At 41.3% G+C, this 20,227-nt stretch overlaps 1 protein-coding gene across 2 annotated transcripts; it reads left to right on the plus strand.

The window, feature by feature from the left end:
• Positions 1 to 5,035: 5,035 nt before the first annotated feature.
• LOC131927589 (testis, prostate and placenta-expressed protein-like) lies at positions 5,036 to 17,798 on the plus strand. Of its 2 annotated transcripts, none has more exons than XM_059283295.1 (4): positions 5,036 to 5,273; positions 8,318 to 8,495; positions 15,865 to 16,022; positions 17,245 to 17,798. In XM_059283295.1, the coding sequence occupies exons 1-3, from the start codon at positions 5,121 to 5,123 to the stop codon at positions 15,876 to 15,878; spliced, it is 345 nt and encodes a 114-aa protein (XP_059139278.1). In that variant the 5' UTR covers positions 5,036 to 5,120; the 3' UTR covers positions 15,879 to 16,022; positions 17,245 to 17,798. The 2 variants fall into 2 exon arrangements, with proteins under 2 accessions (XP_059139278.1, XP_059139279.1); XM_059283296.1 differs by lacking the exon at positions 17,245 to 17,798 and adding an exon at positions 17,014 to 17,032.
• The last annotated feature ends 2,429 nt before the right edge of the window (positions 17,799 to 20,227 follow it).

Consider the following 20,227-nt stretch of genomic DNA (forward strand, 5'->3'; position numbering starts at 1 on the left):
ATTAAATTGTTAAAATTTATAATAAAACTCAATTTAAGTGATATTTTTGTATCGTAATAGTCTATTACTTTCTTACAGTTTATTATATATATATATATATATATATATATATATATATATATATATATATATATATATATATATTCATTACTTTTCCAGGTATTTTTGTGTATATAAGAGTGATACGTATATGTAGATAACCGATACATTTAGGTGGGGAAATTTGGAAACCTAATATTCTTGTTCAGGGGCGTAGCGAGGGGGGGGGGGGGGGCGGGGGGTGCGGACCGCACCGGGTGTCACCATTTAGGGGGGTGACACCAAGGCAAAAAATAGCAAAATATATAGAGAAAAACTTGAGGGGGGTGCAAATCGAAAGTTTGAGGGGGGTGGGGGGTGGGGGTGGGGGTGCTAATCGAAAATTTGAAAGTTTGTCCCCGGGAAGGGTCGCTACGCCTCTGGGGGGGGGGTGACACCATTAAGTGCCGCACCGGGTGACACCCGACCTCGCTACGCCACTGTTCTTGTTAGAGAACTGCTAATAGTAATAACACTATACTATTAAGTAAATACGCCCTTTCGGACCTGACTGCTAATATGGTAGGTAAAGTAGAGCTCTCGTGTTCATCGTGGCCTTGTAATATAAAGGGTTAATGGATTCGGCACTTTGCACAGCCTTCATAACGCTCTCTAACCCGGGGCCAGAAACGCTTTAGAGCTGGGTGGACTCAGAGACGTCCCACGCACTCGAGCAAAAAAAAAAATCTTAATTATCGCTTTAGAAAAAGAATTTTTTTTTTGCAACTATCATGAGTAGAATTTTTTTTTTTATTATTTTCTTAATTAATATACTTCCAACTTTACACAATTTAAGACACAAATTTCAAACTTTCTTTTTAATGTGACTGTTAGCTGCAAAAAGAATGGTGGCTTAGAAACGAAATCCATATTTTATTGATACATGCATTCCTCCTTTATCTTATCGCAACTTGGAAAATTGCGGTGGTAAAACCGTCGTTTAGGTAGCCATAAACATGTACTCGACTTCTTGGAAGCATTAAACTTCACCCTAAGCTATAAACTAGTCTAAACAAACAGACGACTACACAACGTAACACACAACGTAACACACACAACGTCACACACAACATCACACGCACATGTCACACACACACGCCACACACACAACGCCACACACAACGCCACACACACACACCGCCACACGCACATGTCACACACACACGCCACACACACAACGCCACACACAACGCCACACACACACACCGCCACACACACATGTCACACACACAACGCCATACACACAACGTCACACGCACATGTCACACACACACGCCACACACACAACGCCACACACAACGCCCCCCACACACACACCGCCACACACACATGTCACACACACAACGCCATACACACAACGTCACACACAAAGCCACACACACAACGCCAAACACACATGTCACACATACAACGCCACAATAACATGTTACACCCACAACGCCACACACACACACACACACACAACGCCACACACACACAGGTTACACCCACAACGCCATACACACACACACACAACGCCACACACACAACGCCACGCACACAACACCACACACACAACGCCCCACACACTACGCCACACACAGAACGCCACGCACACAACTCCACACACACAACGCCCCACACACACAAGGCCACACACACAACGTAACAAAAACACCGCCACACACACAACGCCACACACAGAACGCCAAACACACACACAACGCCACACACACACACACACACAACGCCACACACACACACATGTTACACCCACAACGCCATACACACACACACAACGCCACACACACAACGCCACGCACACAACTCCACACACACAACGCCCCACACACAACGCCACACACAGAACGCCACGCACACAACTCCACACACACAACGCCCCACACACAACGCCACACACACAACGCCACGCACACAACTCCACACACACAACGCCCCACACACAAGGCCACACACACAACGTAACAAAAACACCGCCACACACACAACGCCACACACAGAACGCCAAACACACACACAACGCCACACACACACACACACACAACGCCACACACACACACATGTTACACCCACAACGCCATACACATACACACACACACAACGCCACACACACAACGCCACGCACACAACTCCACACACACAACGCCACGCACACAACTCCACACACACAACGCCACACACAGAACGCCCCCCACACACACAAGGCCACACACACAACGTAACAAAAACACCGCCACACACACAACGCCACACACAGAACGCCAAACACACACACAACGTCACACACACAACGCCACACACACCGCCACACACACACACAACGACTCACACACAACGCCACACACAACACCACAAACACAATGCCACACACACAACGCCACACACACAACGCCACACACACAACGCCCCCCACACACACACAACGCCACACACACACACAACGCCCCACACACAACGCCCCCACACACACACACAACGCCACACACACAACGCCACACACAAAGCCACACACACAACGCCACATACACATGTCACACACACACCGCCACATACACACACAACGCCTTACACACAACGCCACACACACAACGCCACAAAAACAACGCCACACACAAAACACAGCACGATACACACACAACGCCACACACACACACACGGTTTTGCTATCAGCAAAAGTACAACGCGTTAAATAAACTAAATTAACAGCGAACACGCTGTTTTTATTTTTATTTTAAACTTTAAACTCATACACTGAAGAAATATCTAAAAATAGATGAAACAGATCACGTGATGTAGAAGACGAAACCAGAAATTTTAAGACGCGGACATTCATCAACGTCACTTGTTCATTTGCATTTTCGTGCCGACTTGCTCTAACTATAATTAAAGTGACGTTTTTAGCTTAGGAACTTTAACCAAACGAATACAGTTAACATTTTTATAAAAGATGATTTGGTCTTATAAATACTCGTACTATGTACAATTCTATTTACACACCTATACATAAACAATTATCACTTGATCATCAACCTACTACAATTTATTACCTAATGCTAATAACTAATAAGTATTGTATACAATTAATGATCCAAAAAATTCGTAAGTTATATACATTTTTTTAGAAGTTTTTTTTTCAATATTAATTTAATTTCGCCCGCACTTTCGCTTAAAATACAATAACTGTCGAATTAGTTATACTTAGGGTCAGTGACGTAGTGAGGGGGGGGGGGGGGGTGGGGGCTGCGGTCCGCACCGGATGACACCATTTAGGGCGGGTGACACCAAGGCAAAAAATAGCAAAATATATAGAGAAAAATGATAATTACACTTAATTAAGTGGTAAATTCGAGTGTTAAATAGTCTTTTAAGAGCAAATTTTGAAAGTTTGTCCCCGGGAAGGGTCGCTACGCCTCTGGGAGGGTGACACCATTGAGTGCCGCACCAGGTGACACCCGACCTCGCTACGCCACTGCGTAGGGTACACACTCCTTTTATGGGACTGGGTGGTCTTTGAGGCAGAGCGCTATGCTTCTAACCCGAAAGTCTCGGGTTCGAATCCGGGTACAAGTCAGTAGCATGTTCTTGAGTCAACCCAGCTCCGATGGGTACCTGACTCATGTCAGGGAAAGTAAAGGCGGCTGTGCAAAGTGATGACCACTTCGAGGTCAAGAAACATACAAACTTTACTTTATTACTTCCTTTTGATTAAAATAAAATAACTGTTTTTCTAATTAAGGTTCTTTGTTAATTTTTTTTTTTTGGCAGGGTATTTTGTCCTATACTATTAAAAAAAAAAACTACAAGAAGGAAGAAGATAGTATTTCGACATGAGTAATGTGGGTGCGTTGTTGATCTGTACAGGATTTTGAACACGGGACTTTTGCACTTAGCAGTCGTGCTCTATCCCTCCAGACCACGCACTCCCCTAATTGCCACTTGAAGCCTTGCCTTATAAAGGTTCTATGCTATGCAGATAATGGCATATGTGGGCGTGATCACACTTACGTTTTATGATTACCTTGCGCCTGAACCTGGGCTTTAGATTTAGGTATGACAACTTGTTTTGTAATCCAGTTTCAGCTATGTGAATGTATTTTGTGATAAGCCGTCAGTGGCGGATTATGGGAGTTGAGTCTAAGAGTGCAGCAATGACTAAAGCTTAATCCGCTTTAGAAAAAAAAATATTCGCAATAGATAGGCCTATTTAGATAATTTTTATATTATTAAAAAAAATCTCCACTCGTGTGTCTGTCGCTTGCAATAAGGAGGGTGGGGGAGATGTGTGTGTGTGTGTGTGTGTGTGGGAGGGGGGGGGGGGGGGGTGGAGGAGAATTTGGCGTCCGGTGATTAGTCTGTTTCTTCGCAGACATTTTTTCAATTGTGAAACTTAGGTCAAGGTAAGGTGGCATAAATAAATTTGATATGACCTTTAAAATAGTTAAACATATTTTTTTAAAAACTGAACGATTGTTATAAGAATAAATTGTGTCTGGCGTAAATACTCACGCACACATACACATATTTTATTCGGTGTTTTTTATTTCCGTGTTAATTTATGTTCGTGAGATATTTTTAGCGCGTTTATAAAAATGACTTTTATATAAATAAATGATTTTGCAAGCGTTTTAATAATTTTAGCTCAATTCTGAAACTTCTATTTATAATCTAAATTCAACGTGCATTGTAACACAATCTAGCGTTCTAATAATTTAACACAATGTAATAATTTAGCTTAATCTGGACCATTTATTCATAATCTACATACAGCTTGCATTTTAACAATCTAACGTTCTTATAATATTAGCTTATCCTAAAACATATACTCAGCGTGCATTATTTTAACAAAATTTAGCATTGTAATAATTTCAGCTCAACTCTGAATCATCTATTTATAATCTAAATTCAGCGTGCATATTCACACAATCTGTCATTCAGCACCATTCAACACTGGTGCGAACTCAACACCTCTTCCATCTACATCCCTTCCTTCACCCACCAACATCACCTCCAACACTATGTGAGAAAACCCAACACCATCACCAATGTCGACCACACCCAACCACGTCGTGGATCGGATAGAGAAGCCGTACTACTACCACCACTACCCGGTGTTTAAACGCGTCAAGTTGCCGGCAGTCAAACACGGCATCTACAACCCACATCTGCCCACGCTCCGGCACATGGATCGAGACACGGTAGGATCAACTACACCAGTGCATTGTTTTTTTTTAGTATACAAAGTTTTCATAGCAAGCTTTTATATAATTCTTTACGTTTTTTTTTTTTTTGTAAAAAGTTTTCATAGCAAGCTTTTATATAGATATATTTCTCTACGGTTTTTTTTTGTGTAAAACGTTTTCATAGCAAGCTTTTATATAATTCTCTACAGTTTTTTTTTTTAGTATAAGAAGTTTTCATAGCAAGCTGTTCTATAATTCTCTACGGGTTTTTAGTATAAAAAGTTTCATAGCAAGCTTTTATATAGATCTCTACGTTTTTTTAGTACAAAACGTTTTCGTAACAAGCTTTTATATGATTCTCTACTAAAAAATAACAGAAAGAAAAAAAGATTTTCTTTATAAATATAATCTAATAATGAACTACTAAATAAATACATAAAAAGAAAAGCATGGGTTGATTCGCACGTTTTGTTTTAGTAAAGGTATTCAATACATTAAAACCCTTTTCATTTTAGTTACTTAAATAAGGGTTTATTATTATTTAATTAAGAAAATTATTTTTTTCTACTTTTAGTTATATAGAAATCTTCTAATTTAAATGGATTTTTTTTTTTTTAAATTGCACTATTTTAAAAACCTTAATAGAATATATGTGCATGACTTGAAATAATTGCACATCAAAGTAACACACGCGGAATATAGTACTTAATGCATAAAAATGTAATAAATTATAAAAAAATTAACCAAGCATTCAATTAGGTTAAAGTTGATGTCACATTGCGAGGTTTGATGGGAATTGGTCGAAATTTCGCTCGCCCGTTTTGATCCATATCGACACGTCGATAAAAAACACTAATCAACACAGAATATCGTTATGTTTATAGTTAGATTAAACTTTACCTTCACAAAATTACAAATAGGACTATGTATCGCATGTATTGAAAATGGGGGCTGGAAAGTGCCAAAAGTGAATGATATCTTAAGGTAGGCACAGCAGAGGCGTAGCGACCCTTCCCGGCGCCCGGGTACAAACTTTTAATTTGGCGCCCCCCCCCCCTCTCATATATTTTTTTTTATATTTATAATACAAAACTGCAGCTAAAATGAGTTTTTAAGTTTTTTCAACCCTTTTTGGCGACCCCTATGGTCGGCGCCCTAAAGACATATGTACCCCCCTCCCCCCGCCCCGCCCCCACACTCGCTACGCCTCTGAGGCACAGCAAGAAAAATGTTTAGATAACACACCTGCATTGGCTAAAATCAAAACCAATTTCCTAGCACTAAAACCATTTGTCGTTACATTGCCAGCTTTTTTAAAAATTTAATTAATGAAACCCTATGTATATATAGGCTACAAAAAAAAAACAAGAAATAAACGGAAAATATAAATGTAAATTATACGTACACTCTCGTCAATGAAGAATAAAAAACAATGCATTCACCAACGTTAAGTAACAATAGGTGACCGTCGGCTAAACAAAAGGATTCAGAAATGTATGTGAAATTACGGTCAAAGCTATGCATGTGTTCATGTGTTGCCAATCCACACACGTCAATCTTCGACGTCTAGACGATTTCAGTTTCAAGGGCAGACAAACAGCAAGGAAGACGCGCTTTTTTTTTGTTTTATAGCATGACATTACAAAACAAGCCGTAAAGGGACATAACCAAACAAATATAGAGTATGGCCAGACGAAGAGTACTTGAGTTACGCCGCCTCACGCAGTAACCATTGAATATTTAAATATTTGCATAGGATTAATAAAACCAAAATTCCCTGTTGTGTATTGTAAGCAGAGTTTCTTCCAGGCATCTCTTCGGGGGGGCGAAGCCCCCCCGAAAAATTTTTACCGCCCCCCCGAACGAAATGAAATTTATATAATTTATATAGAAAATATATACTTTTAACAGTGTCCGCCCCCCCGAAGAAAGTTTACCGCCCCCCCCGAAGATTTCAAGTGCCCCCCCGGAGAAAAAAGTCTGGAAGAAACACTGATTGTAAGATCGACTGTATTTTTATGCTAGTTATTTTAAGACTCTTAAAAGGTAATGAGCTTATACCTCGCGTTAGGTGGTTGCCTTTACATATTGGACACTTCTAACGGTGTGTTGATCCTGAAGAAATTCAAAGCGTTAAACCAATTACGTTTACATTCTAGGTTGAACATTTTTTAATTTAAATTTACTCAATACATTGCCATAATAATCACTTTGTTGTAAATTGTAAGTACAAAAAAAGATCGATTGAATTAATGTCCAACATTGTCAAAATGTCTGACCCCTTTAAAACCTATTACCACTTATTTATTTACGTTCCCCCCCCCCCCTTTTTCTCAGTATAACCAGGGGCCTACAATCTCCCCCTCCCTTTTCTCCGTATAACCATGTAGCCTACAATTCCCCACCCCTTTTCTCCGTATAACCAGGTGGCCTACAATCTCCCCCTCCCCCCTCCCCTTTTCTACATATAACCAGGTGGCCTACAATCTCCCCCTCCCCCCTCCCCTTTTCTCCATATAACCAGGGGGCCTACAATCCCCCCTTCCCCCCTTTCTCCGTCTAACCATGTGGCCTACAATTCCCCCTTCCCCCCTCCCCTTTTCTCCATATAACCAGGGGGCCTACAATCTCCCCCCCCCCTTTCTCCGTCTAACCATGTGGCCTACAATCCCCCCTTCCCCCCTCCCCTTTTCTCCATATAACCAGGGGGCCTACAATCTCCCCACCCCTTTCTCCGTCTAACCATGTGGCCTACAATCCCCCCTTCCCCCCTCCCCTTTTCTCCATATAACCAGGGGGCCTACAATCTCCCCCCCCCCTTTCTCCGTCTAACCATGTGGCCTACAATCCCCCCTTACCCCCTCCCCTTTTCTCCATATAACCAGGGGGCCTACAATCTCCCCCCCCCCCATTTTCTCCGTCTAACCATGTGGCCTACAATCCCCCCTTCCCCCTCCCCTTTTCTCCATATAACCAGGTGGCCTACAATCTCCCCCCCCCCTTTCTCCGTCTAACCATGTGGCCTACAATCCCCCCTTCCCTTTTCTCCGTCGTACCAGGTGGCCTGCAAACTTCCAGACGAGCACTGCCAGTCCACCAACTGCTGCAACCCACGTGACTTTGCCTTGGCGGAACTGACGGGCGTCAGCAAGTCGCAGAAGTGGCACTCGTGTCCAGACGACACCAAGACGGAACGGACCGTCAGCCGACTCTACTTTAAAACCGGAGGATCACGAGGTGGGTGGAGAGCCAAGGCAAAACCTTAAACAACAACGATGGGGGGGGGCGCTCATGGACAGTTTCTTTCAGACTTTTTTCTCCGAGAGGGGGAGGCACTTGATATTTGGGGAGGGGGCTAATTTTTCCAGGGGTGCTGTGGGGTGCGGACACTGATAAAAGTATATATTTTCAATATAAATTTCATTTCTATCGGGGGGAGGGGCGGTAGACTTTCTTCGACAAGTGGGGGGGGGGGGTGATGCCTGGAAGAAACTCTGCTCATGGAATTGCGGGGTTGAAGCGGTAGAAACTGGGTTTCGACCCAACTGCCTCTCAAAATAAGTGGCATAAAACCAGGCATAAAACCACGGGTCTGTTCGAGTCTTAACCTAGTTCTAGTTTGGCATATAGGGGTTGTAAGTAGGTCCCCAAATTCGAGTTCTCTTTCTTGACACTTCGAATTTAAACTCTTCAAGTGCGGTATAGAAACAAACAGCTGCCATGTTTTTGTTATTATCATCGGGAATCATGTTCAAAACAATTAATTTAGTTCGAAAATTTATTTATTTATCTGGCTAACGAGATTTTAAGCGAGAGAGACCGAGACTTAAAGCTTTATAAATATATCTTGATACGGACCACTAAGTACCGCTAACCCGGAAGTCAAGAGTTGGCCATTGAGACCTTCCCTAGACATTACTTCAAAACAATTAATTTAGTTCGAAAATTTATTTATTTATCTGGCTAACGAGATTTTAAGCGAGAGAGACCGAGACTTAAAGCTTTATAAATATATCTTGATACGGACCACTAAGTACCGCTAACCCGGAAGTCAAGAGTTGGCCATTGAGACCTTCCCTAGACATTACTTCCCCACAAGGTAAAACCATGGTACTGGGGAGGACACGGAATTCAGAGATCTAGTCTAACCGCTAGAGCAGGGGTCTCCAAACTTTTCAGTCCGAGGGCCGCATTAACTATCAAATTTCAGTTCGGGGGCCTGTTTCTTCCAGGCATATCTTTGATTTTTTCTGGGCAAAGTTCCTCAGCCATCACCAACAAACAATTTTTCCTTGGACAAAAAGATCTCCGCGGGCCGGATCAGAGGACATCGCGGGCCGCAACCGGCCCTCTGGCCGTAGTTTGGAGACCCTTGCGCTAGAGGCTTGTTAAACATGCCAGCTAAATACTTGATTCAGAACCCTATTCTAGTTACTGAGCACAGCTTGAGTCGGTAATGTAATAATTTTTGTTTCCCCGTCATACGAGCTAAACCAGCAAGAGCTAATGAACTTTAAACTTTCGGGGGGGGGGGTCAAATTTAAAATTCCGGGGGGGGGGGGGGGGGGTTCACTGTTTGAAATATATATTTTGTGTATAAACTCTATTTCGTTTGGTCGCACCCCTCCACTCCCACCCCTACCCGAGAAGATACATGAAAGAAACTCAGCTCTTCTTTATCTGCTTTTCAGATCACCGTATTTTAAATGATACTTTACCTCAATATTTGGTTTATGCCGTATATAAGTACAACAGTTCCTAATTACTAATATCATTTGCAGTAGAAATTATTAGCGCAACAAATGTGGTTGCGATAGCAGATAGCATCAAAATCAATCGTGCATTAAATTCATTGCTTTAACATTAGATGTTTATCTAAATTGTCACTTACTTACAAAAATCCTACATCAGTGGCGTAGCCAGGATCGTCTTAAGGGGGGCTGTTCCAATTTTTACCCGGGGACAAGATTTCGATTTGCACCCACCCCCCCCCCCTCAGACTTTTGATCTGCACCCCCCCCCTCAAACTTTCGCTTTGCACCCCCGCTCATATATATATACCGAGGGGTCTTTGGGGTGGGGGGTTTATGACCCCCCCCCCCTAACCCCCCCGCCCCTGCCTACGCCACTGTCCTACATTCGCCACTAATTGAATGTATACAATACCGAAGAGATTAAAACCAGTTTTTATGTTAATACCAGGTTTAACTGTGTATTGAATTCGTCGATTTAACGTTAGGTGTTTGGTTAAATTGTCGCACCCTCACAAAAATCCTAGCCACAACTTGAACTTTATACAAGACAGAGGAGATTAAAATTAGCTTTTTTTTTAAAATACTAACACCCGGTTTAACTGCGAACGGCTGTCTCTCATTAGGCTAATCCGGATGTTGCCAGAAGCTATGACAAATAAGAGTAAACACTTGATAGATTTCTCTAATTAGGGATATTGCACAGATAATGGTGTTATAGTGACTGACAATTCTAAACCGCGGACTGATAACACTATCTGTTTTACAACGAGCAAACTAATAACATTCACATATGGAGGGCATTCATGGTCGTCTTTGTAATGTGGTAGGTGGGTTGGTGGGGGGGGGGGGGGGGACACCCAGCTATACAAACTGCAAGAGTTAGTGTAAATAGTGTAGATGATGGCGAGGCAAGTTTGTGTAGTCTCTGAGGGGAGGTCACTTTCCCTAGGGCTAGTTTACCTTGAGTCTGTTTTACACTGGGTTCACTTAACCTGGGGTCTGTTCATCTTGGAGCCGATTTAACCTGGGGACTCTAAACCTCGAACACAATTTAAGCTGGGGCCACTTTACCTTTGGGGACAATTTACCCTGGGGCCACTTTCCCTTGGGGCCACTCTACCTTATGGCCAATTTACTCTGAGGCCAATTTACCTTGGGGTCACTTTACCCAGGGGCCAATTTAACTTGGGGCCACTTTACCTAAGGGTCACTTTACCCAGGGGCCAATTTAACTTGGGGCCACTTTACCTAAGGGTCACTTTACCCTGAGACCAATTTAACTTGGAGCCACTTTACCTAAGTGTCACTTTACCCTGAGACCAATTAAACTTGGAGCCACTTTACCTAAGGGTCACTTTACCCTGAGACCAATTTAACTTGGGGCCACTTTACCTAAGGGTCACTTTACCCAGGGGCCAATTTAACTTGGGGCCACTTTACCTAAGGGTCACTTTACCCTGAGACCAATTTTACTTGGGGCCACTTTACCTAAGGGTCACTTTACCCTGAGACCAATTTAACTTGGAGCTACTTTACCTAAGGGTCACTTTACCCTGAGACCAATAATTATTTAACTTGGAGCCACTTTACCTAAGGGTCACTTTACCCAGGGGCCAATTTAACTTGGGGCCACTTTACCTAAGGGTCACTTTACCCTGAGACCAATTTAACTTGGGGCCACTTTACCTAAGGGTCACTTTACCCTGAGACCAATTTAACTTGGAGCCACTTTGCCTAAGGGTCACTTTACCCTAAGACCAATAATTATTTAACTTGGAGCCACTTTACCTAAGGGTCACTTTACCCAGGGGCCAATTTAACTTGGGGCCACTTTACCTAAGGGTCACTTTACCCTGAGACCAATTTAACTTCGAGCCACTTTACCTAAGGGTCACTTTACCCTGAGACCAATTTAACTTGGGAACACTTTACCTAAGGGTCACTTTACCCTGAGACCAATTAAACTTGGGGCCACTTTACCTAAGGTTCACTTTACCCTGAGACCAATTTAACTTGGGGCCACTTTACCTAAGGGTCACTTTACCCTGAGACCAATTAAACTTTCAACCACTTTACCTAAGGGTCACTTTACCCTAAGACCAATTTAACTTGGGGACACTTTACCTAAGGGTCACTTTACCCTGGGGCCAATTAAACTTGGGGCCACTTTACCTAAGGGTCACTTTGCCCTGAGACCAATTAAACTTGGGGCCACTTTACCTAAGGGTCACTTTACCCTGGGGCCAATTAAACTTGGGGCCACTTTACCTAAGGGTCACTTTACCCTGAGACCAATTTAACTTGGGGCCACTTTACCTAAGGGTCACTTTACCCTGAGACCAATTTAACTTGGGGCCACTTTACCTAAGGGTCACTTTGCCCTGAGACCAATTAAACTTGGAGCCACTTTACCTAAGGGTCACTTTACCCTGGGGCCAATTAAACTTGGGCCCACTTTACCTAAGGGTCACTTTACCCTGAGACCAATTAAACTTGGGGCCATTTTACCCTTGGCTGTACTCATCGGCGCCACCTTGCAATGGTGCGTTTTTGTCTGTGGGCCACTTTGCCTTTGGACCAATTTAACGTTTGGCCACTATCCCTTAGGCCAATTTACCATGGTGCTTCTTCTCCCTGATCCAGCACTAAACACAGCTATTCTTCTCTCCTAATTCAAGATATATACTCTTTAGAACGAGAGTGGATGAGGGACTTCCTTCAAACGTAAAATAAGGTGTAGTTTGTCTTAGCAAGCATAGTATGTTTGAATAGTTAGTATTTTTTATACGAGTTGGAAACGAAAAAAAACCGAAACCAAATTTTAATTTTGAACATTTCTTTACATGTTTATGTGTGACATTAACCTTGAATAGATTTTCTTTCAATCCGTTACAACAACAAAAAAAATTTGACTTTTCTCTTGTGGACTGTTTTTTAAGCCTAGTATTTGCCAACAAAAGATAATTGAACGTAGTGAACGAATTCAAATCCTGACCCTATTGATATCTGGAGGAACTCCGGAAATGTCTTTAACTGGTGAATGTCTCTCTTCACAATCAGACCACGACGCAGACGACTTAGGTTGAATACACACGGGCCATACCGACTTTGCCACGCCGACCGCATAACATGACTATAGTCGCGGAAAGTAATGACAGCGGTGCCTAATTCATAATCCAAATACCTCAAAGATCTCGCATTGATCCGTAGGTCTTGAAGGATATCTCTTGACGGTAAAAAAAACTCATTAAATGGTTAGTATGTTAAGGAAGTCGATTGCGCATAAAAAAGGATTGGGTTTTTTTTTTTCAGACTTTTTTTTCGTGGGGGAGGGGGGGGGGGGCACTTGATATTTTCGGAGGGTCGGACAACATTTTCCAGTTGGGGGGTGGGGGCACTGGTAAAATTATGTTTTCTATCTAAATTCCATTTCGTTCGGTGAGGCTGTAGAATTTCTTCGAGAGGGGGGGGGGAGTCTAGAAGAAACACTGATCAGAATCCTTATGTAAAGCACAAAGACATCGTCTGGTTAGTATTTTTGTAAAGACTTGCACACACTCTCGCATTGTGTAAAAAAAAAGCAATGGTTTTTTTTTATGCATTGGAACGCCTTATTTTCCACTTTAACTGGCACCGAAAGAGTAACATTAACCACCGTTGTGTCGATGTGAGAACCGTTCAGGAACTAGTGCACTTTATCCAGGCTTGGGATCTGAGGTTCCCTTAGTTTCCCTTATAGGGATCTAACGTTTCTTTCACAAAATTGTCATCAGTGTTTCTTCCAGGCATCTCTTCGGAGTTAAGGGGGGGGGGGGGGGGGCAGAGCCCCCCAGAAGGAAGTCTACCGCCACCGACCAAACAAAATGGAATTTATATAGAAAAAAAAAATATACTTTTAACAGTATCCGCCCCCACCTCCGAAATTTTAGTCCGCCCCCCCCTCGAAATTTTAAGTGCCCCCCCCCCCCCTCGGAGAAAAAAGTCTGGAAGAAACACGGATTGTCATTCATTTCCCCTCTGGGTGACTCAGCCGCGATATGCACCGGAATTTTTATTGCCTTGCTTGTAACCTTGTAGGATTTTTTTTTCTTTGTAACTAGTACCGAGGTTTTTTTTTTAATTATAAAAGTTATTAAGCATTCAACAGCATTCGAGTAAAACACGTAGTAATAACAACGAAAAAATGTTATTCCTTAACGGGGTAATCAAGGTCTAGCGTGCTTTGTGTTTGTGTGTGTTTGTGTACGTGTCTGTGTGTGTATGTGTTTGTGTGTGTATGTGTTTGTGTGTGTTTGTGTGTGTTTGTGTGTGTTTGTGTGTGTGTGAGGTCAAACTGCCGGACGCATATGTGAGACAAACATAGTCGGTGTCTAATCTTTACCTCACTGATGCCCCCCCCCCCCCCACACACACCAAGAATGAAGGCTAAATGTTCATTTTGTTTTGGAATTCCATAGAAATCCAATTGGTTTCTAAATTTCTGAAAATATTCGCTTATTCCAATAGAAGCTTATTGTCAATTCGATAATATGGAATCCGATAATCCTCCATAATCTTCCCAGTGGGTGATGGTCAACTAGTTCTAGAAATTCTCGCTATTCTCCACAGAAGCTGATGGTCAACTTATTATATTGATAATCCTTGCTGATCTCCCCACAGCCTGACGGTCAACTGAATATAATTGACGAATAACTACTTCTATTGATAATCCTCGCTAATCTCCCAATATGCTGATGATATACCTCCTTCATATGGAATTCGATAACCCTCCATGAGGCTGATGGCCAACTAATTCTCTTGATAATCCTCGCTAATCTACCATGAGGCTGACGGTCAACTAATTCTCTTGATAATCCTCGCTAATCTCCCATGAGGCTGACGGTCAACTAATTCTCTTGATAATCCTCGCTAATCTCCCCAGAGTCTGATGTCCAACTGGTTTTCTTGATAATCCTCGCTAATCTCCCCAGAGTCTGATGTCCAACTGGTTTTCTTGATAATCCTCGCTAATCTCCCATGAGACTAACGTCCAACTAATTCTCTTGATAATCCTCGCTAATCTCCCCAGAGTCTGATGTCCAACTGGTTTTCTTGATAATCCTCGCTAATCTCCCATGAGACTAACGTCCAACTAATTCTCTTGATAATCCTCGCTAATCTCCCCAGAGTCTGATGTCCAACTGGTTTTCTTGATAATCCTCGCTAATCTCCCATGAGACTAACGTCCAACTAATTCTCTTGATAATTCTCGCTAATCTCCCCAGAGTCTGATGTCCAACTGGTTTTCTTGATAATCCTCGCTAATCTCCCCAGAGTCTGATGTCCAACTGGTTTTCTTGATAATCCTCGCTAATCTCCCATGAGACTAACGTCCAACTAATTCTCTTGATAATCCTCGCTAATCTCCCCAGAGTCTGATGTCCAACTGGTTTTCTTGATAATCCTCGCTAATCTCCCATGAGACTAACGTCCAACTAATTCTCTTGATAATCCTCGCTAATCTCCCATGAGACTAACGTCCAACTAATTCTCTTGATAATCCTCGCTAATCTCCCCAGAGTCTGATGTCCAACTGGTTTTCTTGATAATCCTCGCTAATCTCCCATGAGACTAACGTCCAACTAATTCTCTTGATAATCCTCGCTAATCTCCCCAGAGGCTAACGTCCAACTAATTCTAATGATAATCCTCGCTAATCTCCCATGAGGCTGACGACCAACTAATTCTAATGATAATCCTCGCTAATCTCCCCAGAGGCTGACGACCAACTAATTCTCTTGATAATTCTCGCTAATCTCCCCAGAGGCTGACGTCCAACTAATTCTCTTGATAATCCTCGCTAATCTCCCCAGAGGCTGATGGCTAACTGGTACCGGTACCTGCACGACCCAGTCTTCAGAGAAAGCAAGCCGTGTGAGAACGTGCTTCGTCTGGACAACTTTGACCCCAACCTCCTGCACTTCAATGGCGCTCACGTGGTCAAGCAGCTTCCGGTGGAGAGAGAAATCAGGTGAGCGCATGCTGGTGCTTTATATAGCTAGCACTGATGCAAGATTACATCGAGTTTGCTTGAAGTCATTGAGTATGTATCTCTAGCTAGTAAGTGTCGTCGAGTTAGTGAGCGTGTATAAATAAATACTAAACAACTAGTGTGTTGAAGTTAGGTAAAGCTACATATTCGAACGCGAGGATTCATGTGGCAGGTGATGTAGAGTACCCCTGTTTCTGTTACCTCGGCATATGAAGGAGTAATGTGGTCAGCACTATGCCCAGCCATCATGTTCCCATTAGAGGTAGGCGGACTCAAGACATCACTTAGTTCGGCATCCGTGGCACATGGTTCAAACACGTAGCGTGTAAACACAGTCTATTTATAGGGTGAGGTGTAAACACAGTCTATTTATAGGATGAGATGTAAACACAGTCTATTTATAGGGTGAGGTGTAAACACAGTCTATTTATAGGATGAGGTGTAAACACAATCTATTTATAGGATGAGGTGTAAACACAATCTATTTATAGGATGAGATGTAAACACAATCTATTTATAGGATGAGGTGTAAACACCATCTATTTATAGGGTGAGGTGTAAACACAATCTATTTATAGGGTGAGGTGTAAACACAAGTCTATTCATAGGATGAAGTGTAAACACAATCTATTTATACGAAGAGGTATAAAACAATATATTTATAGAATGAGGTGTAAACACAATCTATTTATAGGATGAGGTGTAAACACAATTTATTAATAGGATGAGGTGTAAACACAATTTATTAATAGGATGAGGTGTAAACACAATATATTTATAGAATGAGGTGTAAACACAATCTGTTTATATGCTGAGCTACATGATTAAAACAATCTATTTATAGGATGGGGTGTAAACACAATCTATTTATAGGCTGAGTCACATGATTAACACAATCTATTTATAGGATGGGGTGTAAACACAATCTATTTATAGGCTGAGTCACATGATTAACACAATCTATTTATAGGATGAAGTTGAAGTGTGAGCGTTAACCCACAATCTATTTATAGGCTGAGTCACATGATTAACACTATCTATTTATAGGATGAAGTTGAAGTGTGAGCGTTAACCCACAATCTATTTATAGGCTGAGTCACATGATTAACACAATCTATTTATAGAATGAAGTTGAAGTGTGAGCGTTAACCCACAATCTATTTATAGGCTGAGTCACATGATTAACACAATCTATTTATAGGATGAAGTTGAAGTGTGAGCCGAGGCTGGAAACCCAGTACGGACAACAGCAGCCGACACCCTCCGACACCAACTCCCGCTACCGTCACGTGCGACCCTTCTTCTTCCGGAACCTCTCCGACAAGATTTGGGTACCCCCGACCCCTTCCGCTCAGCACCCCGACCCCCCGTGTTCGTATTTCTTATGATTCCGGCAATCCGGAAGTAAGTGGGGAGTTAGCGAATGTCCTGGATCGTCGAAAAAAATAACTCAGAAATATGGAGGAACTGGATAATGTATTATAAGGTCGGAAAACATAGCTAAAACAAGGAGATAGCTGAGAATGTGTGACAATGTGAAAAATAGAGCAAAATGAGAATGAGAATGTAGCAAAACGTTAAAAACAGCAAAAATAAGGAGAATGAGAATGTATTAAAATGTCGAAAACATAGCGAAAGTAATGAGATATCTCAAATGTATTAAAAAACAGCGTAAAAATAGGAGAATGTGAATGTATTAAATCGATAAAATAACGCAGAAATAAAGCGATATATGAGAATGCGTTTCAACGTCAAAAAACGACGAAAAATAAGGATAATTTGCATATATTACAACGTCAAAAAAACAGAGTAAAGATAAGGAGAAATCTTAGAATGTTTTAAGAAGAGAACAACGTGCATCTGTCGATCAACACTTTGAGAAGCTTCAAAACATTAAATATTTATTTTAAAAATTGCATTTATTGACTTGAGAATTTATAAAATATAACTTTGTCATGTGTGAATGTTTTTAAATAAATGATAATAATGATAATAAGCATGAATCAATCAAATTTAGACCAATAAAATATCTATTTTTAACATTGGGATATAAGTTTTAAGAACTTCATTTTTTAACGTTATTTTCATGCATTCATTGATTGTTGACACATACACGTGTACCTTCATAGTTTTGTTTCTACGTCATGAGAATCACCAGTTTCAATCATGAAGAGCTCTTGGACATATACCGTGCTTTATTTTAAAGTTTGATGTTTTATGTACCTGGTTTAACCACCTACTGTTAACTTTAGTATCAAGTTTTGAAAACAAAACATGGGTTTAGTGAAAATGTGTGTATCATATATCCCACGACATTTTAAACTCACACTTTTTTTTGGAACGCAAGATACATTACGATTCCAGGCACACACAAACTATTTAAAATGTGTAGCTCTATAATACAACATAATGTATCAATCTTTAGAAATGCATGAAATATTTTATGCAATGAAAATTACGTAAGAAAAAAAAAAGAAAATCCAGAGTAAACCGCATAATATTTAACAGTGAAACACAAATTACCCCCAACAAGAGAGTGTATTAAATATATCAATTATTGGTAATCTAAAGAATATTGGCCAACTGAAATCGTCCATTTTGTCCATCATTAAATCTCTAATAAATCTATAATAGTTTATTTATCACTAAAAAAATATTTTCCGTGTTTGGATTTTTAAAGTCAAATCGTCAATTTTGTTTATCAATTCTCAAATCGTCATTATTGGTTTTAATTATAAATCACACTACATACCTTGATCAGAATTTGTAATCACATCCTTCAGTTTTATCCTAGCTGGAATTCTAGCGCTCGTTTTTATCTTATTGACCAGTTCAATCGATTATCTGAAAATTCGGCATTTCCCAGCATACCAACCCATTACCCAGCGGCGTAGCGAGGGGTGGGGGGCGGGGGGTGCGGACCGCACCGGGTGACACCATTTAGGGGGGTGACACCAAGGCAAAAAAATAGCAAAATATATAGAAAAAATTATAATTCCACTTAATTAAGTGAGTAATTCGAGTGTTAAATAGATTTTTAAAGGGGTGCAAATCGAAAGTTTGAGGGTGGGGGGGGGGGGGGGTACAAATCGAAAGTTTGGGGGGGGTGTGCAAATCGAAAGTTTGTTCCCGGGAAGGGTCGCTACGCCTCTGTGGGGGGGGGGGTGACACCATTAAGTGCCGCACCGGGTAATACCCGACCTCACTACGCCACTGGTTTTACCAATTTCACTTATTTGCTACTAATCTCAACTATGTGTTTATATCATAGCTTTGAAGTATATACAAGGCTTACATCAAAGACACCACAATGACTATATCACCTAAAATCTGGTCCTTTTGACATTTCACAAAATGACATTTATGACCTCTTCCGTTGAGCTCTACTCACACATTTTAGAGATACACAACGTGTTGATTGTAAAACCTTGAGCTTCATACACCTAATGATCGGTTTTAATTGCGACATTTATTGCTTTTGTTTATCCTATACTGGGAAGAAAACGTAAGCATACATTGATTTCCAGTGAGGCTCATCTGATCAGTGAAGCTATGTATTAATTTACTTAATGAAGCAAAATGTTAGTTATCACAAGACTATTAGGTTAAGACATAACACTTGACCTACTAGACTAAATCCTCTTTACTTCTTGTGGAGCATACGGCCTCAGATATAATCTAAAATTGTGTCCGATACACGGCTGTTCTTCTTTCTTCTTTAGCGCAGGAAGGGATTCCCTACAACACAATTAAGTGTTACGTGTCAACTGGTTATGCGCCATTTAGGCGGTTGACTCCGATTTCAATCTGCTTTTCTTTTTGGATTTGTGGGATAGAAGTAATAAGTGCCACTAGCACTCCAAAATCAAACAACTGCTGCATTGTAATTTGTTCTTGGCTGGACACAGGCTATGGAAGCAAATCCAAAAAGAAAAGCAAGCTGAAATCGGAGTCATCTGCCTCAATGTCGTATACTTAATTGTGTTGGAAGGGATCCCTTCCAACAATAAAAGTAAGAAGGAAGAAGAAGAAAAGCTTGTTATTATGAAGTCAATGGCTCAATGGCGCATAACCAGTTGACACGTATCCATAATTATGAAGGAGGGTGATCCCTTCCAACACTAAAATTTAATTAAGAACGAAAAAGAAGTTCACACTTTTTCACTAGCTTTTTTCACTACCAT

Source organism: Physella acuta, unplaced genomic scaffold (genome assembly GCF_028476545.2).
Source record: "Physella acuta isolate Inbredline_101_S28 unplaced genomic scaffold, ASM2847654v3 ptg001421l, whole genome shotgun sequence".
In the NCBI taxonomy this organism is placed as follows: Eukaryota; Metazoa; Mollusca; class Gastropoda; family Physidae; genus Physella; species Physella acuta.